Here is a 25,506-nt window from a genome sequence, read left to right as displayed (position 1 = left end):
ACTTATTATGAAGTACTTTTGATGTTCACTAACCCTTGTATGCATGTACAAGGAGAATAGTGTGTTGTTGTTTGCCTTGAGATGGTTTTAGGGAAACATTGTTTATGACTCCCTTTATTGGGATGGATTATGTGTTTGGCTTCCTTTATTTGGGATGCATTGGACTTATGGAACTCATGGTTATCTTATGGATCGAGGATTTCTATTGGCGGGCCGAAATGCCTGTAAAACTATTGGTGGCCGAAATGCCTATGGAGCACCAGGATATCTATGCATGTGACCGATTCTTATCTTATGTTACACACTTTGAGCCCACCTCTCCTCCAAGGTGTGTGGTCAGAGCACCAACACGGAGTGCAAGTCCTAGAGTGGACATGATGCCTGGTTGGCAGGGGACTTATATCTACACCAAGGGTCATGTGGACTGACACCTTGTTGGCATGGAACCCAGCGGCGAGTAGCATGCGTTTGACGTCACCGGGGATTGGGGAATAAGCAACTACTCCTTGGAGTTGGGTTTGATTTGGAGTAAGGACAGACAGAGAAACATGATTATGATCTGGAATTATGGGACTATTTTGTCTCACCCATTTATTTTGGGACATGATTTTGATATTGATATTACGGAGACTTATTTAGTCTCGCCCATTTATTTGGGACATGGATTCCTTCAGTTATATTGGATTTTTGAGACTGTCTCATCTTGCCCACCTAATGGGGCATGCTTATATCTTGGATATATGGCTTGAAGCTTAAAGTTGCGGACAACTTTCAAGAAGTTGGGGAGGATGTCTACATGGGTTTAGATAAAACCCAAGATATTGTGTCTTTTTTAAAATTTTCAGCTTCCTCCAGTAGTCTAGAAAGTAGCTTAAGTTTTTGGTTTAAGATAACCAACTAGCGTGACCAATCCATAATGAATAATGTTTTTGGCTATTTTCCTTGTTGCGTGTCTATGCAGGATTAATGTTGTCACAAGGACTGCTATAGAATTATTCAAGATGTTAATACATCCTTTATTTTCTTGGAAGAATGTTCTATCCAAATGTACCTTTTATCACAAGGATTCTCTTTATGGCCAAGTGGAGCTATTTTATGCAGTGGATTTGTTTTGAATGAGTTTCTTGGCTATATCTATAGTATTTGTTTATACTATTTCCCTTGCGAAGTGCTCGTTACCAAAGTCTTGTTTCTTCTCGAAAAACCAATGTCCTGTTTCCATGAGAAAAATCCACATATGCACCATCCAATCACGGTGCCAAAAACCTAGAGAGAGAAAGATAGAGGATGTGTCAAGCAATCCCTGAATACACATAAGTCCAAGATGAAGAGCAACAACACATCTCTTCCAAAAACATCATCCTGTGCATATGTAGCTTGATCCTCTGCATCCTAATCTCGTAAACAAAACCTACTTGCGAAGAGAGAGAGAGAGAAACCCCTTGGCTGTTAGCCTCTCAGTGCCTCCTTCAGCTCACCTCCTTCCAAGAGAGAGATAGAGTCAAGCGTGCTGTTTAGCCCTTGCGCCTCTGTGGCCGCCTGCACTCCTCCTAGCTGCCCGATTGGCTGTAGAGAGTCTCCCGCCTTGCGTCCGTTGCTGGCTAAAGCCCATACGTGTCCATACGTGCAACTACCTGGCGTAGAGATCCTCCCACCTGATACCCGCCTGGCTGCCCTGACTGGCTGCAGTCCACTTGGCGCCCGTAGCTGACTGTAGCCCGCCAGGCTGTAGCCCATGTGCGCAGCAGCACCCTGTAGGCTGTAGCCCATGTGCGCAGCAGCCGCCCTATAGCCCTTGTGCGCAGCAGCTTGTAGCCCATGCAAGCAACAGCCGCCTGTTGTGGCCCATGTGCACAGCAGCCACCTGTAGCCCTTGTGCGCAACAGCCGCCTGTTGTGGCCCATGTGCGTAGCAGGCCGCCCTGTAGCCCATGTGCACAGTAGCATGTAGCCCATGCGCGCAGCAGCCGCCCTATTTTTCCACATGTGCAGCCTCCACACAGTGACCTGCTCAAGGGGATGCGCCATGCTCCATGCACCACCCTCCACCTTTATAAAGAGGCGATCGCTTTTCAAAAACGCCAAAAGCAATTAGCAAAAACGCATGCCTTCAAAAATAATAATACTTTTAAATCATCAAAGGTTTTAAAACCTTATAAACTTTAAAGTCCCTTTTGTCCCCTTTCACACTTGGGCTGGCCACACACACATGGGTTTTCCTTTTCATATCCAACTGATGCTTGTTCACACTTGTCCATCCCGTGCCCGTGCCCACCTGCTTGTTGTCCAAAGGGAAAAACACAGGGTCGTAACATACCCCCCTCTGGAAAAATAGCAAGCGTCCTCGATTGCACTCAATAACACAATAAGCATCCAATGAAGAAAGATTCCCCATATGACTAAAGCAATGCCCCTCCAGTGCATCTGGAGTGATGAAACAATCATCCTGAACAATAAGGCCATATTGTCACATCGAAGTGACAAGCAACTCTTGCTTGTTCCTTCGGAACCTGCAGCAAAAGTCTAAAACCAAATGGAAACACGTAACCTGTGTTAGCCAAAAACAAAACCATGCATCATTCTACATATGACAAACATATGCATGACATATATGCATTCGCAAACAATATGCTCCTCAAGATGCTCTACCTACTCCAAAATAACAGTCTCAGGGCGCTCGCAAGCCTTACACCCATGGGCATCCACAACTGGAGGTACAATATGAGCATGTGAAAGCGCTCAATGCATCTAAACTATACATCCACGAAGTACTTCCCACATATGTCTTATGGCCATCCCGCAGGAGTCACACTTAGTGATGCATCCATGAACATAATAAAGTACTTGATGTAGCATACCAATATAAATGCCTCACATGACACAATCCAGAGTATTACCCAATGTATTCTCAAGAGTACCAAGATCCAATGGCACCAGAATACAATAATACCTCAGAAAGTGTATGCATACATGCATAAATAGAGTTCGATCCATATATCCATGAACCAAACCAACTCTAGGACTGCTCGCAAGACTTATGCCTTTCATAGAGTCTCGAAGTGTTAGCTCAGGTTGCTGCAAACTTTGAGCTCAACCAAACCATGCCATTCCAAAGGAAACCAACTCCACAAATAGCATCATCTTAATATCCAATTCACCAACACCCTGGTCAAGAACAGCTAGAACCATATGACAAGGATCAACATCCCAATCTTCCTCAGTCATACCTTAGTTCCAAAGGCAAAAAACCATCTCTATTAACCATAAGTGTAGACAGAGTTATCCATAGTTGCAGTTATAGTTCATGGTGCGGCCGACTGTCAACCATACCCAACTTTACCATCTCATGTGACTAGTACACAATATCATAAAAGTCCCATAAGCAGATGTACTGTCAGCCTCAGTACCTTCGGGTGAATACAAAGATGTCACCAAGCGACTTCTAGATGAAAACTGAGCCTGTCTATAACAAGGAAGCGGAGGTGCTACCCCCCCCCCCTTGAGCATCAGGCAATGCTCCAGACCCATGCTCTGCTGAACCTCAATGAGCCGTCGCAAGAGCAAGGCATCAAGATAAAGCTGCAATACCTGAGGTGAATCTGCTAAGTCACCCTCCTCCATCCACTTCGCATCCATCAGTGAATAGTTCGTGAACTTCACATGATAGCGACTGGAAACTTTACCTTGTACCTTTCTTTCCTCATGTGCCAGTATCTGTGTCACGTGCATCCCGCACTTGGATGCCACGTAGACATTTCTGTACAGAAGGTGCAGGACCTGGGATGGTGAACTGGTCCCATGTGAGCCCAGTCCGGGACGAGTCAGCCAGGGATCCATCTCAGTCGTCCGAGGTCAGGTGTGCATTGTCCTACACATGAGTCCAAGGTCAGGTGTGCACTGTCCTGCACATGAAACAGTGCCAGTCCGCGCTGTGAGTCTCCCTCTAGAATGATGTCAGTGGTTCTGTGTATCTGATATGGTACCGGATGCCAGATCACTGAGTAGATTATGTTTAGGACAAGGGGCCAGCCCATAGGGCTACCCCGGATCTGAGTGTGGGCATGGGAATGGTGTAGAACCACCCCCATGAGGGCCAGGAAGGCCCAGGCTGAACCCACCAGCCATGGAGGGGCTGAAGGACAGCCCTAGGGCACAGATACGGCAATCTCCAGGAGATTACAGCCTTTGTATGGTTGTAGGGCATGTATGGGGCAGCCCATACAGGCTGCCCAGCCTTGGGATAGTGGACAAAAGTGGTGTCCAGCCAATCAGAAGCAGGCGCATCACTTTCAGCCTGTTAGGGAAAAAAGGCAGTATTTTTTGGGATTTTATTCAGCATTTATTGCTGAATTTCACCAGTCGTGGGACAATAAGCTGTTTTACAGCTGGCTGACTGCTCTTGAGGAGAAGTATAAATAGGGTAGGCCTAAATCCCATCATTCATCTCATAATTCACCAAGTGCTCAAGCAAACAAGGGCCAGGACAGCCAAGAAGTTGCTAACGCAAAGGGGTGAAGGACTGAAGGTCAAGGGCAGGACCCAAGAAAAGGTCAAGTTTTCTGTATTTGTTTTCAGATTTACATCATTCTAATAAAGCAAATACACCATCCGTGGTGGGGGCCCTACAGAGGGTATTTGGGACCCAATACTGTGTCCTCTCCATCTCCCCCTTCTCTCTCTATTTTCTGCACATCTCCTTTCAGTTTGTGCGTTAATTCCGTCGCGAAAAGAGTGCTAATTTTTGAGTTTTGAAGTACCGATCCTTCTCCGAAGCTTCCGCATATTACAGTGGTATCAGAGCCTACTTCAAGGACAAAGATTCAGCAAAGAAAACCAGAAAATTTTTTCGCTCGTGTGGTTGGTTTTTAGACGCCGGTGGACTACCCCTTTCGGAGTGACTCCTGTCCCTCGAAGGACGGTTGGTTTTTAGCCTCCGGAAGCCTCCGGAAGTCTCCCACACAGATAGTGGATGGTCAGATTGCGTTCCGGAAAGGAATTGCATTTTCCCGCTATGGCGAGTTTCGGCGACGAGAGAGAACCAGAACAATGGGACCAGAGTGCACCAGGCAGCCCAGCTAGGGCACCCGGCTTGAGTGTCACAGACATGTTCCAGCAGAAGATGCGAGCAATCGCAGACCAGACAACCAAGTTGGATGAGCAGGTGGCTTTGTCAGAAGCGCCTTGTTTAGCCCTTGCCTCGTGGGACGAACCATTTCAAGTGATCACCGATGCGAATAACATCGCAATTGGAGATGTATTGCAACAAAATGGTCATCCGGTAGCTTACATGTCTCGTAAGTTACTGCCCGCCGAAAAGAACTACTCGGTCTATGATCGTGAACTCCTAGCAGTTATACAGGCCTTGAAACATTGGAAACATTTCCTGTATGGCCGTGACTTCGAGGTTCGCACTGACCATCAGGCATTGCGCTGGATTCAGACGATGCCAAGTAAACAGTGGAGTGATCGACAACACCGCTGGAGTCAGATATTCCAACAGTTCGGTGGTATGATTGAGTACCTTCCAGGAAAGGCCAATCCAGTGGCCAATGCTTTGAGCAGGAAGGGACAAGTATCTGCGATTCAGACCACTAGACTTGACCTTGTTGGTACAGGACTAGAAGACATGAAGCACACATACGCGGATTCCGAGGAATTCGGTACTCAGTGGGAACAGGCATTGGATGCCACAGGACCATGCCATTTTCTGATACGTGATGGTTGGCTTTTCTACAAAGGCCGACTGTGTGTCATGAAATCATTCCGGGCAGCTCTTCTCCATGATGCCCATGACGCCATTACAGGTGGTCATAGGGGCATGAATTCGACTCTGGAGAAATTAGAACGGCAATACTATTGGCCAAAGATGAGGCGTGATGTGTTTACATATGTACAACGCTATGACATTTGTCAAAAGGTGAAAGCTCCTCGTGGAAAGAAGATAGGGTTGTTACAGCCTTTGCCAATTCCTGAGGGTCCTTTCCAGGACATTTCGATGGACTTTGTCACAAATCTGCCTCCCAGTCCGAGTAAGCGTAATACGCAGTGTTTAACTATTGTTGATAGGTTCAGCAAATTTGTTATGGTTATTCCTTGCAGGGCCAATGTGACCGCCGAGGATGTTGCCCAGTTATTCATTCGGCATTGGTACCCGATTGGCGGGATTCCTAGAACCATAGTGTCAAACCGAGATGCCAAGTTTACCAATCATTTTTGGAGGGCATTGTTTGATAATTTTGGTACTAAGTTGAATTTTTCCAGTGCATTCCACCCACAAACAGATGGCCAGACAGAGATATACAACTAGTTGGCCTTTGATGTGCTGAAGTGTTATGTCCACGATCAGCAAGGTAAGTGGGAACCGTTTTTGCCTTTAGTTCAAGCTTTTTTGAATGACTCTTTTTCTTCAGCTATTGGCAGGACTCCATATGAGGCAGCGTTTGGAAGGCCTTTCCAGTCGTTGTTAACCAGGACTTCGTCTTCAGTACCGGAGGCGAACAGAGTGACGGAGTCTTACCAGGAGATCCTAGAGTCCGTTAAAGACAGATTGGCTAAAGCGCAAGAGGCCTACACTTGACACGCCAATAAAGACCGAAGGGACATGAAGTTTTCGGAAGGGGATTGGGTGTATCTTCGGATTATGAAGCAAAGATTGAAGCAGGTGGGCAAGCGATGCCCAAAGTTGTCTTTCAGGAGCTTCGGACCATTTCCCATCCGGAAAAAGATTAATGAGGTGTCTATGCAGTTAAAGCTACCTCCGAGTTGGACTATGCATGATGTATTTCATGTCAGTTGGTTAAAGCCATATGCAGGTACACCCCCTTCAGAGGTCAAAGACGAAGCGGAACCAGACATTGTTGATGAAGCAGAAGTAATGGTTCCAGAACAGATCCTTCTGCACCGTTTCAAGCATGGCTCAGGCCGAAGACTACGACAGTTCCTCACAAAGTTTCAGGACCGAGGAACTCATGAAGCGGTATGGCTCGACAAAGAATTTTTCGAAGACTATCCGGCATTATTGACGGATTATTTGGAGGCTATGCAGCTTCCGTCAAGTTAAGCAGAAGGGGATGTCACGTGCATCCCGCACTTGGATGCCACGTAGACATTTCTGTACAGAAGGTGCAGGACCTAGGATGGTGAACTGGTCCCATGTGAGCCCAGTCCGGGACGAGTCAGCCAGGGATCCATCTCAGTCGTCCGAGGTCGGGTGTGCATTGTCCTGCACATGAGTCCAAGGTCAGGTGTGCACTGTCCTGCACATGAAACAGTGCCAGTCCGCGCTGTGAGTCTCCCTCTAGAATGATGTCAGTGGTTCTGTGTATCTGGTATGGTACCGGATGCCAGATCACTGAGTAGATTATGTTTAGGACAAGGGGCCAGCCCATAGGGCTACCCCGGATCTGAGTGTGGGCATGGGAATGGTGTAGAACCACCCCCATGAGGGCCAGGAAGGCCCAGGCTGAACCCACCAGCCATGGAGGGGCTGTACGACAGCCCTAGGGCACAGATAAGGCAATCTCCACGAGATCACAGCCTTTGTATGGCTGTAGGGCATGTATGGGGCAGCCCATACAGGCTGCCCAGCCTTGGGATTGTGGACAAAAGTGGTGTCCAGCCAATCAGAAGCAGACGCATCACTTTCAGCCTGTTAGGGAAAAAAGGCAGTATTTTTTGGGATTTTATTCAGCATTTATTGCTGAATTTCACCAGTCGTGGGACAATAAGCTGTTTTACAGCTGGCCGACTGCTCCTGAGGAGAAGTATAAATAGGGTAGGCCTAAATCCCATCATTCATCTCATAATTCACCAAGTGCTCAAGCAAACAAGGGCCAGGACAGCCAAGAAGTTGCTAACGCAAAGGGGTGAAGGACTGAAGGTCAAGGGCAGGATTTTCCAGCCAAGAAAAGGTCAAGTTTTCTGTATTTGTTTTCGGATTTACATCATTCTAATAAAGCAAATACACCATCCATGGTGGGGGCCCTACAGAGGGTATTTGGGACCCAATACTGTCCTCTCCATCTCCCCCTTCTCTCTCTATTTTCTGCACATCTCCTTTCAGTTTGTGCGTTAATTCCGTTGCGAAAAGAGTGCTGATTTTTGAGTTTTGAAGTACCGACCCTTCTCCGAAGCTTCCGCATATTACAATCTGCTCGGGAATAAGAACTTCTTTAAGTTCCTCCGTTTCCATCTGAGCCTCATCTGATACATCCACAGGCACCCAAAACCTGCTTGCACTCCACCCAAGTGGTAAGCACAAGTCCCAATGAAGCATAGTAGATCACCAGTGCTAAACATAGAAAGAAGCTGCCTTCCGAATCCATGAAGCTTCCGTGAAGATACCACCGGTGTCAAACTGTCGAAAGCCATAGCCTTCAACACATCTTTTGCACCATAACACTTCAACTGCTTCTTGTTCCTGGCTGACTACTTCCTGTCCTTGGTGTCTTTTCCCCTGAGTTTCATCTTCAGCTTTTGCTCTTCACCTCATATAGGCAAAGACACACAATCCTGCACTCTCCTGCACTTCCTTTTCACTTTCCACATGTTGAAGCTTTTGATGTGACAACCACGGGCTCACCTCGTTGAGAAAGTCGACGATATCCCAACGATGGGACCATGAAACCGCCCTTCAGAAACTTGACAGGCGGTGAAACAAACACTCGCACACAAAACACTTCATCACCCATGGGAACCTGGAAAAGGGAAACAAATAGGGGGAGCTAGAGTGCTCCTGCAAATAGTACAAGGACACCGATTGGCCCCAAAACGCAGTGGCACCCCTTGCGGTATTTCTTTACTTGAACAAAAATTTGAGTACATAGTACAACTTGTAGAATCCTCTACCAATAGGATCCCTTTTAGCTTTTTACCCAAGACTTCCAAATAAGAACTCTCGTTTTATCACAGCAAAGCATACCATAGAGAAGGCACACCTGTACAACACCTCCCTACTTGAAAAGGTCTTCTCCATCTCTACCATGGATCCCACAAACCCTTTCCCAAATAGCAGTAGGGCTGTACCAAACCACATGTCCTTCCTATAGTCACAGCCTGCATGTAACCTCGAGAAAACTAGAACCTATCCACATGAATCCAAAGACATGCTCTCCATATGAAACCAAAGACCTGTATCCGATAGACCTGTATCCATAAACCATAGGCATGTTTCCTCGTTACCAAAGTCCTGTTTCTTCTCAAAAAACCAATGTCCTATTTCCATGGGAAAAATCCACATATGCACCATCCAATCACGGTGCCAAAAACCTAGAGAGAGAAAGATAGAGGACGTGTCAAGCAATCCCTGAATACACATAAGTCCAAGATGAAGAGCAACAACACATCTCTTCCAAGAACATCATCCTGTGCATATGTAGCTTGATCCTCTGCAGCCTAATCTCGTAAACAAAACCTGCTTGCGAAGAGAGAGAGAGAGAGAAACCCCTTGGCTGCTAGCCCCTCGGTGCCTCCTTCAGCTCGCCTCCTTCCAAGAGAGAGATAAGAGTCAAGCGTGTTGTTCAGCCCTTGCACCTCTGTGGCCACCTTTAGTCCTCCTGGCTGCCCGACTAGTTGTAGAGAGTCTCCCGCCTTGCGCCCGTTTTGCTGGCTGAAGCCCATACGTGTCCATACGTGCAACTACCTGGCATAGAGAGCCTCCCACCTGATACCCGCCTGGCTGCCCTGACTGGCTGCAGTCCACCTGGCGCCCGTAGCTGACTGCGCAGCAGCCGCCCTGTAGCCCTTGTGCGCAGCAGCCTGTAGCCCATGCACGCTGGGACATCCCTCCTGCAGAGGAACGTATCCCCGTGTGAAAGGGAGGCCGGGACGACGTTCCCCTGTCCCAAAGGCCTGGGACGGGCATACCCTGTGACTATGCCCTAATTTCAACAAATCGGTATCAGAGCTAGTTAGGGTTAAGGTTTATGCCCCCTGTCAGTGTTGTTACTGTCGACGCCAGCACCCGACTCTACAAGAGTCTTCTTCCAACTCAATGTTACTGGTGCTATTGACGCCTTCAAAGACCATTGCAAGTTGCTGCTGCATGTCGCCTACTGTTACCTATGCTACGGACGCGAGTAAACTGCAACTCTGACTCACCCACTGCCTCCGCCAACGACTTGCTGATGACAACTTGATGCCGCCTTCGAACACGGGGCTGATCTCTTGCAGTTTATTGCACTCTGCCCGTCATCTTCTTCTACAACAAGTCTATGCCACTTTTTCCACCTCACCGCCAACAACCTCACCCATTTGGCCACTCTCTATTATTGCTCGCCATCAACATCACCTGTATTCACCTTGCACATTGCTACCAGCAACAGCAACATCAGCTCACGACGTCCTCCAACCTATAGATTCAACATCAAAACTAGTGCTTTTCAAAATTGATGGTAAAATCGTCTAACTAATGCTTAGAATTTTGGGGTTTTTCAAAAATTAGGCAAAAATTGCTTAACTAAAGCTCCTGCATTCTCCAAAATTTGGGGGTTTTGAAAAATTGAGGCCACTTCAGTATGATAAATATGGGGCTTTTCCATAAATGTTGATTAAATCATCAAATCGGAAGCATTGCCTCAACAAACATTTGGGGTTCTTCCCAAATATGGAGAAAATCAACAAATTAGAGTTGCAAGAGATACAAGAAATTGGGTCTTTTCCAAAATCGGGCGTCCTGCATCAAATTGAAGCCTATGCATCAACAAAAACCTTGGTTTCTTCATCTGCAGCTTCAAATTTGTGCACATTAGAGTTCTTTGCCTTGGCCCGTGAGCCTAAAAAGATGGCCCAAGTCTCAATCGCTTGTTGGCAATGCCAACACAAAAAAACCCACATTGGCTGGAAGTCATTACACTTCCAAAAAAATTTACCTCTTCCTATTTATGTGTGAATCAATTGTCAGAATACGCAGCGGAGATGATGACCAGATCTGGGAACACGAGAGCAAAAACGCATGCAGAAAAAACAGCACAAGAGAGAGAGAGAGATGTAAGCGTGTAACTCTGCTCTAATATACACAAGAAGATCCCGGTATGATACACAAATGGTATGGGGGCTGGGGGCCTATTTATATGCCCCCAGATGAGCAGTCGGCCTGCTGAAAAAAGCTCCACGACTGCAGCATCAGTCGGCCAGCACTAAATGAAGCCCACAACTGCATACATCCAGTCGGCCAGCAGTACAGAGGTCCACGACTGCTGTTGGGCAGTCGGCCAGTCACCTGTCTGCTGATGGGTCAGTCAGCCAGCCACTCAATGCTCCTGCCAGCTTGGAACTGCCTCCCAAGCCACAGAAAAAATGGAAAAAATAAGGGAAAAATGCGGAGAGTGGGGAAAAGTGATAAAACACCTCATAAGTGCGGGCACACCCACAACAAAGGCCCTAGTGTATAAAACTGGACAGGATATGACTTCTAACACCCCCTCTCAGCTCCTGGCTGTGAAACCAACCACTGGGAGCTGGGGTGCCGCCTGAGCAAATCCTGAGAGCGCGACTTCATGAAGAGGTCCACCGTACTGTCCTCTGTCGAACAGAACTCTAGCAAGATGTCATCAGCAACGATCTTGAAGACTCCGGCTTTTGTGCACCTGGAGGTGGTGGACACCGATGTTTCATTTTCTTCAAGCAGGGAGGAGATTGGAGGACTCTCCGCAACGGATACTCGGGAGTGGATTCTCGATAGTGGTGCTTCCAGGCACATGACTCCTTCCCGTTCCGGTTTACAGGATCTCTGCAGGCTTTCTGGTCATATTCTTACTGGGGATACATCCACTATCCCAGTTCACAGTGAGGGCAGGATGGAGATAGTTCCCGATGGCAGAGGGGGGAAGCATTCCTCCCTGGTGTTGTATGTTCCGGCACTTGGTTTTCATCTGTTGTCAGTGCATCAGGTTTGCAAGACTGGCGTACGGGTGGAGTTTAATGAGCATTTTTTTCAGAAGCCGACTGCACATGTGGGGGCAGATAAATAGGCCCCCACCTCCATACCACTCATTGTATCATATCGGGATCTTCTTGTGTATATCAGAGCAAAGTTACACGCCTACATCTCTCTCTCTCTTGTGCTGTTTTTCTGCATGCATTTTTGCTCTTGTGTTCCCAGATCTGGTCATCATCTCCGCTGCCTTCAGTTTCTCGCGGTCAGCGTCGGACTTCTTCTCAGAAGACTTCTCCGATGAAGCCTTCCCTTTGCCCGAGTTACGGCCTTTCGACCGTTGGCCAGTTAAGGCCTCCGAACCTCCACCCTAAGGAGGGTTCGTGAATCGTTCCTCCTGGTCCAGGACCATGGGCACAAGCTCCTCCCACGTGATGGTGCTGAGCCTGCCACTGGTAATCAAAGACGAGTAAAATGCTGAGTACGAAGAGGGCAAATGTGACAGCAACGTGATGGCCATGTCCTCTGACGATATCTCCTTCCCAGCCTGAAGAACTTCCTGCTGAAGAGCCTACAGCTTGTTAATATGCTCCCGCATCGTCGACGACTTTGCAGGGCTCATAACCCGCATCTGTACTTCCAAGGAAATCCTCTTCATGGGCGATACCCTGTTGTAAAGAGAAGCCAAATGCTGCCATATACCTCTGGCCAGCGTCATATGCTTTACATGATTGATTACCTGCGGTGTGCAGTTGAGAAAGATAAACAAACGGACCCTGGCGTTGACACGATCCCACATCTGTGTCTGAGCCTCCTGGTCCTTTCGGGTTGACGGTAACTCCCCTTCCTCTACTTCCGGCCGTGGAACACTAACAACGACGAAATCTTCGAGGTCGTAAGACTCCAGAACAGATTCCATCATAACCTTCCATATGCCGTAGTTGCTCCCGTCCAACTGACAGTCAACCAGGAACGTGGGGAGTGTAGGGATCTTCACGTGTCTCTCGGCCATCTCAAACAGATCTGCCATTGCAGGGATGTACTCTGAAAAGGGTGGGTGGGTGGGAACAAAGAAGAACTAATACCTGCAAATGGCTGTCCAGCAAATCAGCCCGCCGTCCTCTTGCTTCTCCTCTTCCCGAACAGTCCAAAACAGTCCACCAATCAGCCACACAACAGTCCCCCTCTTGCTCACACAGATCCCAAGAACTATCTAGAGCCTAGGCTCTAATACCATGTCAGAATACGCAATGGAGATGATGACCAGATCTGGGAACACAAGAGCAAAAACGCATGCAGAAAAACAGCACGAGAGAGAGAGAGATGTAGGCGTGTAACTCTGCTCTGATATACACAAGAAGATCCCGATATGATACAATTAGTGGTATGGGGGTGGGGGCCTATTTATATGCCCCCACGTGCAATCGGCCTGCTGAAAAAAGGCTCCACGACTGCATCTACAGTCGGCTAGCACCATGCAGCCAGTCGGCCAGCTCTGAGGGTCCACGACTGCATCAAGTACAGTCGGCCAGCTCCAGTACACACATCTGATGTAGTCAGCCAGCAAATGGATCCTCCTGCCAACTCAGGGCTGCCTCCCAAGCCACAGAAAAATGGGAAAAATAGGAGAAAAATGTGGGGAGTGAGGAAAAATGATAAAACACCTGATAAGGGCGGGCACAACCACAACAAAGGCCCTGGTGTATAAATCTAGACAAGAGATGACTTCTAACATCAATAAGGGTTCTTTGCCCAGGTTGTCCCCCAAAAGTTGATTGTACACATTTGTGTCTGTTCATCATGTATGTCAGTTTTTTATGTGTTTGTACCACCTTATGTTATAAAAGGCTCCACTATTCCAATCTACCCTTGTTTAGATCAAGGGGGAGTTGTTTTTGAGTAGACTAATGTAAGAGAAAGTCATGAGTGGTCAAGCTCTTTTGGCACTTGTTCCCTAGACCTCTAAGTCTCCACGCATCCATGCTTGTTAAGCCTCTGAGCCATGCTTGTTGAGCCTCTAAGCCGTTTGTGCCAAGCTCACTGGCCTCTGCACCACACTTACTAGCCTCTGAGACTGTAGCAGAGAACATGTCTTAGATGGGGCATTACAGTGCAGTGTGAGCCCAAATCAAAGTGGCTATTGAAGGTCTATCTTGGGACACCTCCACCTTCGCTCCGAAGGCGGGTTTGTTGGGTATTTCAGAGTCTATATGTGTGTCCATCATGTATGTGTACCCTTGTTTGTGTACCCGCTTGTGTCTATGTGTGAACAGCCCTTGTGTCTGTGTGTGAACAGCCCTTGTATGTGTGTGTAAGTCCCTTACCAAAGCACAAATGGTACTTGGAGGTAGCTGAATGGTTTCATGCATATGGATTGCAAATGGATTATCTCCCCCAATTTCAATACCACCTCAACTCCCCACACATAGACTTCTCACACGACAGGAGATCATCTAGATCATTCAATTGGATCTACTCGGCCTACACATACACCTGACTTCGGTGTCAGTATCAGAGATAGGAACGAAATGTGAATTCTACGGAGAGCCTTTTTTTAGACTCGTTGGGGATGGATTCTTTGAGATCTCGAGGTACATGCAGATCCACATGTCACATGCTATGCGCTAGAGACAGGGAGACCAAGAACATTCCACGAGAGAAGCGGATATGCAGAGTATGCACCATAAGGGTGGTAGAGGATGAGGCCCACTACATGTTCAGATGTCCAGCGTATTATGAGATACTGGGAAGATTTCACTGCCTCTTCCGGGAGGGGTTCGGGCCACTGGCATGGTGATGCAGTGTGAGGACCAAAGATGTCTCGGGATGTAGGGATGTACCTAATAGAGCTTAGACGACATAGAGACGGAGTATTGAGAGGACATGCTCAGAGACAAGGCCAGCCCATACAAGACATTGCCCAGAGATCCATCACTCATTTCTTCACGGCACGAGCATCCACATCAACCACCCACGCCGACACCGCCACATCAACATCAGCTCATACCAGCCATACACAAGGGCCATATTCATGTCCTAGAGGAGTCCTAAGTGAGCAGGCCTACTCCATCCTACGTGCCAGGCACCCCCACCCAGTGCACAAAGGATCTCCACCACACAGAGAAATCCATGAGATTCTCTGACGACATGACCACCATAGCCACCTCTGCCATCAAGAGGCTTATAGAGTAATGTTTCAGTTTTCAGTTTTCAAGTTCTTTTTTAGTTTTTCCGTGGCACTATATACCCATGGTATCATTGTTCTATTCATGGTCTCGTAGGTCCTTTGGGTCTTTTGTAGACGTTTCTCTTTCTCTCTCTCTTACACACACACACGCACGCACAAAGGATAGGCAAGCCTTTTTAAGTAGAATCCTTCTCTTGCTCATATATAGCTTCTTTATGATCTGCAAAATCTGTATATGAAAATTGAGCTTGCAAGCTTTATGACGTACCTCTTTCGTTCATCAAAAGGGGAGCACCATTGGACGTGTTGCAGGATACAGGGAGAATGGCGGGGTTTCGCAGAGAGTACACTGGTCTGCGATGAAAAGAAGGCGATCGAACCAAGCCATGACTGTCGTGGCCGCCACCACGGCGACAAAATCCAGCGCTGGAGCGGAAAGAGAATCGGGGGCAATAAGGCCCAACGATGCAGCCATCGAAGGCCGTGCTTGATACAGCAGCGTTCTCTGTGGGTGATGGCTTGCTCGCAAACACCGATGATGCCTGTCGTGAGAACCGTACAGAGGAGATGATCTTGAGTGCGAGGCAGCCATGAAGCAGCTGCGTGGAAGAGAACTTTCTGCTAGCGGATAGAGATTGATGGGGGGAATTGGGAGCAACGGCCAGTTGGGCAGCCATGGAGAATTCGCTCAGTCGTGCTGTTTCGGTGGCCTGTTAACTCAAATTGATAGGTATATTATATTCACACTACACTCATTAATTAAGAAAGAGCTTGTTTAATTAATTAATACCTCTATCGAGCTTAATAATTATTTAATACCTTAGTGTAGTCTAAGATTAATTAATACCCAGGCTGCATCGCATCAACACCCTCTCTGTCTCTCTTCGTGTCGACTCACCGGATCGACTCTCTCTCTCTCTCATTAGTCATGGCTTTGTCTCATGCCTCTTGACGCCTTTACCACTCTCCGCCTCTTGTTGTGCCCACTCTCCACCCTCGTCTTGCCCAGTCTCTCTTGGATCTCTCTCCGTGATCATGGGCCGTCGAGTAGCTTTTAAAGACCCCCGTGAAGGTTTCAGAGGGCGCCAGATTTTTCCAAGCAAGCACATTTCAATGCGAAGGTCCTCCACCAAACTAATGTGATTTGAAAATTTTGGTGCCATGTTCAAACAAATATATTACATCCCCCTCCTCCACCCTCCCCTATAAGTCACACTGGGGATGGGAGGCATGGGATCAAGGGTCCCTATGAAAAGGCGGCCCCGTCGGCTAATCGGGATCGTTGATCCAAAAAATTAATCTCGGGATAAAAAATTAATCTCGGATCCTCATTCTCATGTGTTGTGAATACAAGAGTGCTCTTGCCTTATCTCTTTGGTTTTCTTCTCCTGCGTGTGTGTGTGTGTGTGTGTGTGTGAGAGAGAGAGAGAGAGAGAGAGAGAGAGAGAGAGTAATCGAGCACTTTGTGGCGGCACGGCGGCGGAGAGGCGGTAGAGCGGCGACGGCGGCTTCTTCTTCACTGCGACGCGGGAATCCTTCAAGGCGGCGGTTGAGCGGTGAGTGACACACCCTTTGGCATTCTGTTTGAGCTTGCTTTCCTTGTTGTATGCCCGAGATTAATTTTTTATCCCGAGATTAATTTTTCGGATCAACGATCCCGATTAGCCGACGGGGCCGGATCCCGAGATTAATTTTTTATCCCGAGATTAATTTTTCGGATCAACGATCCCGATTAGCCGACGGGGCCGGATCCCGAGATTAATTTTTTATCCCGAGATTAATTTTTCGGATCAACGATCCCGATTAGCCGACGGGGCCGCCTTTTCATAGGGACCCTTGATCCCATGCCTCCCATCCAGTGTGACTTATAGGGGAGGGTGGTCCGAGATTAATTTTTTATCCCGAGATTAATCTTTGACGACGTGGAATAGCAGGGAGAGAATGTGGTTGTCATCATTAAAAGTTCAGATTATTTGTAAGATATTATTCTCTTAAAAGAATATTCACATTAAATTAAGTACCTTCATTGAGTAAATGATGCCAACTACCAAATTAATCTCGGGTTACAGTCAAAAAACGAAATCTTTTTTGATGACTTCCTTCTCCATTCCTTTGCTTTCATGTTTCATCAATCTCCATGGGGTTAATGTGAATCACAACAATGGAGCCTTTTATCTCCATTTGCTCTTAAGGTACTTCACTTCATGTTCTATCTTTTTGTATTAGGTTCATAGAGGACATGGATGATCTATTTTGTGAGGAAGCTAGTGATATGTCCCTTCCCTATTCTACTGATGACTCAAGCGATGATTTAAGTGGTGATGAGTTACATAAACCCCCCACTCATAGCTTTGATGGTAGTTCAAATGGTCATAGAGTTATTGTTGATGCATTTGCTTATGTATCAAGTGTTTATTTCTACTTCAATAGAGATACATACAACTTAATGATAAGAGTATTGCAAGAAGATTTATCAATATCATTGGATCATCTCAAAAAGTGTAGCCCATCCCTTGATTTAAAAAAGTGGCGGAGATTGAAAGATGAGATGCTTCTTGGAACAAAAGAAGATAATAGTCCTTGTCTTTGTCTCAAGGATGCACCCAATCTAAGGATTGCTCCTATCGAGGATTGGGAGAGCATTGTCTATGGAGCTAATCTTAAGGAGGGCATAAGTGCTCACCGTAATGTTAATGATACAATAGAGACAATCAAGTCAACATGGTATATTGGTACTCAAAAGCATGGTATCCCCCTATCCTACATTAAAGAGTCCATCAATGTATGTGGATGTAAACGCCCAAGAAATCATACACTTCCACACTCATGGCACCATAACATGGATCTCAACAAGGATCCTCCAAATGTAGTAGCTACGACCAAGGCTAATGTAGAGGAGCAACTCAAGAACATAATGATTGAGTACAAGGTTAGATTGATACAGGCACGTTCATCAAAGACTTATGGTCCTCAAAAGACCATAGTTGAGGAGGCAATCCCCAACGACATGAAAGGAAGAAGAGGTTGCGGACATCCAAGAAGTGTGATTGCACATTCAAAGTGCAAGTGGAGTACATAGAGGGTGTAGACAAAGTACATTTATTTGTGCATCCTTTTCATAAGGGTCATACACCGGGGACAAGAAGTGACCTATATAACCTTCCTGTTCATCCATCAGTGATTGAGTGTTGTGTAGAAGATTTATTTGATGTTGGAAGCTCTAGACATGTTGCACAAATGTCCATGTCTAAAGAGAGACTTCATATGTCGAAAGCTTCTCCTCTGGATTGCATTATCTATAGGTTCTTCATGATTCCCCAAGAAATTTCTTTTTTATCATATCAAGTACGGCTTCAAGGTACTATTCTCTTCCTTTTGCTTTTACATATAAGAAGATGCAATAATTATCTAGTTTTTAAATAGCCATACAATGCAGCTAATGTGTCCAATGACGATTGGATGTCAATGTACATGGAGGCTTTGGCTTTGAAACACCAAAATAAGGTACCAATAATGATTGTTTTGAGACCTACATGATTAAGCATTGTTATATACTAAAGATGATATCAACTCAATGTTTGAAATGTGTAGGTTGCTTATTGTCAACCTTACAATCCAAAGGCGGAGAATGACAAAGACAAGTCATTCATCATCATCATTCAAGATGATTGGATGTTGCAAATGGCAATACGCTTTTCTCATAATAATGCATGGGCAATTGATAGCACTTTCAAGACAAACATCTATGGACTACCCTTATTTGCTGCGGTGCTACCTAATCAACTTGGAGTTGGCATGCCAATATGGTTCATGATGTGTACATGTGATCCAGGATCTCGTCATGAGGTCATTGCTTTAGAGATGACACTCAAAATAATTTTCTCTCGAATGGGTAGTGTTCGACCTACTGCTTTGGTTATTGATAAATGCCAACAAGAACTTGAGGCTTGTTTAGTAGCTGTGAATGAGGATCCTCATTCTTGGATTCTTGATGACAATGGAAATCAACAGCAAATCTCTTGTCATGTGTTGCTATGTTGGTTTCATGCTAAGAAGGCTTGGGTAGAAAACCTTCTTCCACAAGTACGCTCAAAAGCGCTACACTTGCTTTAGTTTATAGCCTTTCTTACACAAGGTGTTTATCTAATGTTATGTTATTTGTCTATAGGTCCCAAAGGAGATGAGAAATGACATCTATACATCAATGTCAAATCTAATGCACAGTGCTACAGAGGAAGATTTTGAGGGACGCTACCAAGACCTCTTGCGAAGGTACTCAACTCTACCTAATATTTGTCGATATGTCACAAATGGTTGGTGTGGTGGTGTGGACGTAGCTGCATGTGGAGGAAAAGATGGCCTAAATTTGGAAGATTATTTAGCTATGGCAATGTTGACACGACAAATTTGGTTGAGAGACTATGGCAATATATCGAATATACTCTTTTAGATGCTCGTATAAATCGATCTGTTGTTGAGTTATTGCATGCGCTAGTTGGAGATGCTAGAACTGGGAATCGCATGGGTGGAACTTTGACAAGGTTCTTCAAACAAAAGCAAGAAATAGGTATAATTCTATATTACCAAAATTCAAGTTGATAAATTTAGGGTCTATGTTTGCGCAATAAATGTGATGTTTTACAATGCAGCTGATTCAGGTCGGTTTTCTATTCGTGGCTCATCAAAGAGTCATACCTCAAGATTACAGACAGGAGAGGATATTTTGCAAAAATTCAAGCATGATCAATCATGTTTAGAAGTCATAAATGCCATGTCATTATTATTCAAGATACAAAGTAGCTCAGATCCAAGCATGTGGTACCATGTCAACTTGCAAAGCAATTATTGTGATTGTGCAGATTGGAGCTCCCAGTGCAAGCATATATATGGTGTTCGATTGATAGTAACAGAATTTTTTTTGGATTTGAAGCCACTACTTCCCGTTGTGGATAATCCAAATGAAACTTCTTTTGAAGCAACTATTGATTTAAGTGGTACAGCTACTGATAAAGCACAAGAGAACGTGACAGTAGGACACGTGTCTGATTGTATTGGGAAACTTAAAGACATCCTCTCCATGATTGAGCAAGGCTTACTTAAGAAAGATCCAAAGGAGGTAAAAACCATTTTTGAACAACTCACGGCTTCGAAGAATGTACTTTCATCACTGGTGTCTCCAAAGAAAATAGACATGCCTACCCAAGGGAGTGTGCGACAAATTCAAGCAAATGTAACACAAACACGTCTTGGACATGGAAGACCACATGCCAAAGCAAGTGATGTGGAGAGCTTGGAAATGGTTTTAGCCTCTTCATCTCAACCTACAAAGCCAAAACACCAAAATGGTTCTCTTCGAAAAAAGCATCAACGAGGTCGAAGTCGTGTTCATTTTGATAAGTTTCCTCGCATTTGGTGTCCACATTGTTGCACCAAAACATTGATGGTGGATCCTAAAACTGTCTTCTCATGTCACACCTGTCATGCCTTATTACCCTTGTCTAAAAGATATGCTTGCGAAGGGGTTGACAGGAGTCTAATCGAAAGAGCTGTTCAAGTTTGTGATGATAGCAATAGCTTTGTAAGTATCATTTCTTCATGTGTCTATGGCTCTACAGACGATGAAGAGAGATTCTTCACATTACGCTTTTCAAATAGATGAGCTACAACATATATGTGCCTCTCAATTTAGGATCATACTTATGTATACTGAACAAGGACCATCCGTTTTGAAATTTATTTGAATACTTTACATACATTAGAAGTTGACATGTTTCAATCCATATTTTGTTCTATGCACATGCTAGAAGTCTCATTCTATGGCCATATTAAAAGTACATGCTTTAATTTTTGAGTACGAGTCATACTTTCTGGAAAAATTAATGTCAGGATCCTGAGATTAGTTTTTGTAGATATTGGTGCTTAGAATGTATCATACTTTCTGGAAACATTAATCTCGGGATCCCGAGATTAAGTTTTCCAGAAAGTGGTGCTTAGGATGTATCATACTTTCTGGAAAAATTAATCTCGGAAACATTAATCTCGGGATCCCGAGATTAAGTTTTCCAGAAAGTGGTGCTTAGGATGTATCATACTTTCTGGAAAAATTAATCTCGGGATCCCGAGATTAATGTTTCCAGAAAGTGGTGCTTCAAATATATCATACTTTCTGGAAAAATTAATCTCGGGATCCCGATATTAATTTTTCCTGAAAGCGGTGCTTAGAATGTATCATATTTTCTGGAAAAATTAATCTCGGGATCCCGAGATTAATTTTTCCAGAAAGTGTGGTATATTTGAAGCATCCATTTTTGGAAAATTTGAAGCATACCATATTCATAACCATTGATTATAACCATAATCATAACCATATAACCATTTATGGAAGAAATACCATAAGTAGCAGCCATATAACCATAGAGACCATAGAGACCATTGACAATACCATAACCATAACCATTGACCATAACCATAGAACCCTTGACCGTAACCATTGACCATAGAGACCACATACAAGCCATATTGGTACTTAGAATGTATCATATCATATTGGTCCTTAGAATGTATCATACCATAACCATAGAACCATAGAGACCATAACCATAACCATTGACAATACCATAACCATAACCATTGACCATAACCATATAACCATTGGCCATAACCATAACCATTGGCCATTGACAATACCATAACCATAACCATTGACCATAACCATAACCATTGGCCATAACCATAACCATAAGCATAGAACCATTGGCCATAGAGACCATAATCATAACATAACCATAGCCATTGACAATGCAAATGACAATACCATAACCATAAACATAACAAGTGACAATACCATAACCATAACCATAGCCATTGACAATACCAATGACAATGTCATAACCATAACCATAAGACTTTGCACGTTGAGACCATATAAGCAAAATGAAATAAAAACCATAATCATTGAGATAACTCTAACCATAACCATATGCAAAATATAACCATAACCATTGACTTTGCACGTTGAGACCATATAAACAAAATGAAATCAAAACCATAATCATTGAGATAACTCTAACCATAACCATATACAAAATGTAGCCATAACCATAAGACTTTGCACGTTGAGACCATATAAGCAAAATGAAATAAAAACCATAATCATTGAGATAACTTTAACCATAACCATATGCAAAATATAACCATAACCATTGACTTTACACGTTGAGACCATATAAGCAAAATGGAATCAAAACCAAATCATTGAGATAACTCTAACCATAACCATATGCAAAATGTAACCATAACCATTGACTTTGCACGTTGAGACCATATAAGCAAAATGTAATCAAAACCACAATCATTGAGATAACTCTAGTCATAACCATATGCAAAATGTAACCATAACCATTGACTTTGCACATTGAGACCATATAAGCAAAATGAAATCAAAACCATAATCATTGACATAACTCTAACCATAACCATATGCAAAATGTAACCATAACCATTGACTTTGCACGTTGAGACCATATAAGCAAAATGTAATCAAAACCACAATCATTGGAATAACTCTAGTCATAACCATATGCAAAATGTAACCATAACCATTGACTTTGCACATTGAGACCATATAAGCAAAATGAAATCAAAACCATAATCATTGACATAACTCTAACCATAATCATATCCATAACCAAAAAAATGTCACCATATCCAAAATGTGAAGAGCAATAGAACTTGTCAAGTCCAAACTCATGGAGATGACATCGACAATGTTCCTATCGCATTCGTCATCCACTCATAAAGATTCTTCTTCAAAAGAACCACGTCGTCATTTTGAAACCATTGAGATGAAAGCTGCAAAAACAAACACATTAGACCTATGGACGTCTTGTCATTGTAATACAAAAAAACACCTTACATGGTGCAACTAAGGTCATGCAACTTACCCAAGTTTTAGGTGGACTTCCTCTCGATGAGAAACCACATACATGCCATAGCATAATACCCGCAATCATAATGAGTTTGTTGTTGTGGAATCTATATCACAACCAACCATAGAACCCTAAACATAGATCTTTATGTTCAACAATTATAATCCTTATGAAGTGATACTTTACCTCGATGGACTCACATCCTATATCGTTTGCCGGATTCAATAGCTCTGTCTTGACTATTGGATCACTGCAATGACTCGCAAAATAGCCAAGTGTCCTAGAAGAAAATGAATCTTCATAAATCCATAAATACACATGCAATCTTTAGTTCTATGTGAATCCTTACAATTATGATAACATACCTGTATAAATCATCATGATACTTATGCGATGAACGCATACCAAGGGAGTCAAAAAACAAAATACATGAGCGCTTTCGTGGTAGACTCGGAAGTCACATACGGTGAGGATTATAGAGAACAATAAGAGTCCAATGCGACCTAAAAACATCAATTTGTTAGAAAAATAATTCTAGTTCTAACCTACTTGAGGGTATATAACACATTACCTATCCACGAGACGGGAAAGAAGGTAAAGATGTTACGCCCAAGATCGGGCGTGCCAAAAAAATTCGTCATGGTACTATCATTTGCTTTTTTTCGACGAAGAAATGCTAGCCATAGACTATCCACAAACCATATACGATCAAGCACATTGGTAGGTAATGTATGCTCCATCCATCTATGCCATAATATTAATACTTACATTAGATACTTACAACGCAAATGCATTCATAATATAAGCACATTAGATACTTACAATGCAAATACATTCATAGTATTTGTCGATGCCTCTACATTAATTGTATCACTATTAATTGAGGCATGTAGATCCACAATCAACTTGAAGCGAGTAGACTTCATGTGAAATACTACTCCCCCACTGAAAGAACCATTGTAATATAATGAGACCTCGCATCTAAACCATAACTTGAATATTAGAAGATATTTAACAATATAGATAGCAAACCTCTTCACCATAGCTGTTGGACTTGGAGGTACAGGACTTTTACAGTCAAAGGTGCCAGAGTGGACTTCTATGTCCACATGAATATCACGCTTTTGAGAATTATCATTATTAAAAACAAGCTGGTAACAATCATATACAACATAAATCATATGTAACTTCTAACTAATATGTGTACATTAAAAACATAGTTATAGGTACCTGGCGACAATCATGTATAATATCCTTTTTTGATCGATGAGGATGAGATGGGAAAGGTGCCTCTGGAGCACGCTTTCTTTTAATCCTTAGCTTTTGAGGAGCCAATGGTGGATGCATAACTTCGCTTGTACCCGCAAGCTATAATTTTAGGACAACAAAGTTAACATATATACCGATTGCATAAAGAGAGACAAGAGAGCAATGGTGACATCCATTGACTTACAGGCGTGTCTTGCTCTTCTTTGGACTGTCGAGGTATTGACCCCTCTTTATTCTCAGCCGCATCTTCATTCGTAGTGCATTTACATCTCTATCATATACAATACGTGTGTTAAAATTTACACAAGTAGTTTATTTTAAACACAAACTAATGTGTGTGATAAACCTACCGATTTTTCGTACCCATCTGCAATCCGATCAAGTATTAACTTCTTGCGCGATGAACTCCTTGATTCCCATTGCGTCATCTTCTCTTTAACAAAATTTTGTATCCAAAGCTCTTTTGATTCCTTCTTCTTCTCTTTGGGCAAACGACGCTCCCACCTCCGTTCATCAGCGTCCGCTTTTTTGGCTCTTTCATGTGCCTTTCTAGCATTTTTATATTTTAAGTTGACATCAAGAAAGCGTGTCTTGCTTTGGAGACAAGATCTATGAGAAACCGGTTTAGGAGGTCTCTTGATGGCTTTGGGTCGGCCCATTGGAAGAGACGGAACTACTACATTTGCGCATTTATGTTTTATTTCGAGATGGCGTTTCATGTCCGCTCTTTTCTCAAAGCATTGGCTTTTATCTATGCATTCTTGGGAGGCAAGGCAATATCGCCACCATTTACCATTATCGTCTTGATCAAATTTGCATAGTTCCTATAATATAACATGCAAATTAATCTTACTATAAAGACAAATTATTGAAAGTAAATGTCTTAACTATTTCAAACAAGAAAATCTAACCTCCATCTCAATACCCAAGTGATTGTGCTTTGAGGCTACCAAGTGATTGTATTTTGAGCTCGCGTGTCAAGCTTGTCAGCTTCATAGAGCGTATGCAAAAGCATTAATGAGCATAGGTATATTGCATAGAGACATGCAAAGATAATTATAGAATGCACTACAAATGGTTCAATTGTCAAAAACCATGATGAGGGATGTGGGACATTAGGTAAGCCCACCTACAAATATATATTGCCATTGTTGCTAGAGACCCACCTACGTATTGCCATTATTACTTCGATGACAACATATATGTTGACAAGACACGATGACAACATCCTTCATATATATGTGGACAAGA

At 44.0% G+C, this 25,506-nt stretch overlaps 4 protein-coding genes across 4 annotated transcripts in view; 2 read left to right on the top strand and 2 right to left on the bottom strand.

The window, feature by feature from the left end:
• LOC147642061 (uncharacterized) overlaps window positions 1-15,768 on the bottom strand; it is an 85,513-nt gene extending 69,745 nt beyond the window's left edge. The window contains exon 1 of the mRNA XM_086802408.1: window positions 15,327-15,768. Coding sequence (XP_086658534.1) covers window positions 15,327-15,735 — 409 coding nt within the window. The 5' untranslated portion in view covers window positions 15,736-15,768. The remainder of the gene's footprint in view (window positions 1-15,326) is intronic.
• Window positions 15,769-17,897: 2,129 nt separating this feature from the next.
• LOC147642060 (uncharacterized) lies at window positions 17,898-19,508 on the top strand. The gene is made up of 4 exons (XM_086801554.1): window positions 17,898-18,081; window positions 18,495-18,562; window positions 18,650-19,141; window positions 19,227-19,508. Exons 1-4 carry the CDS (start codon window positions 17,898-17,900, stop codon window positions 19,506-19,508), a joined length of 1,026 nt encoding a protein of 341 aa, XP_086657680.1.
• Window positions 19,509-19,579: 71 nt separating this feature from the next.
• On the top strand, window positions 19,580-20,717 carry LOC147642059 (uncharacterized). Its single transcript, XM_086801433.1, has 3 exons — window positions 19,580-19,625; window positions 19,708-20,470; window positions 20,588-20,717. Exons 1-3 carry the CDS (start codon window positions 19,580-19,582, stop codon window positions 20,715-20,717), a joined length of 939 nt encoding a protein of 312 aa, XP_086657559.1.
• A 3,427-nt stretch (window positions 20,718-24,144) lies between these two features.
• Window positions 24,145-24,722, bottom strand: LOC147642058 (uncharacterized). Its single transcript, XM_086825112.1, has 3 exons — window positions 24,606-24,722; window positions 24,440-24,526; window positions 24,145-24,354 (listed from the first exon to the last, which is right to left on the bottom strand). Exons 1-3 carry the CDS (start codon window positions 24,681-24,683, stop codon window positions 24,181-24,183), a joined length of 339 nt encoding a protein of 112 aa, XP_086681238.1. The 5' UTR covers window positions 24,684-24,722; the 3' UTR covers window positions 24,145-24,180.
• Window positions 24,723-25,506: the final 784 nt, after the last annotated feature.

The sequence above is a fragment of the Cibotium barometz genome, chromosome 1, assembly GCF_041138505.1.
Source record: "Cibotium barometz isolate CiBa-2024 chromosome 1, ASM4113850v1, whole genome shotgun sequence".
In the NCBI taxonomy this organism is placed as follows: Eukaryota; Viridiplantae; Streptophyta; class Polypodiopsida; order Cyatheales; family Cibotiaceae; genus Cibotium; species Cibotium barometz.
This window is presented reverse-complemented; position numbering and strand designations above follow the sequence as displayed.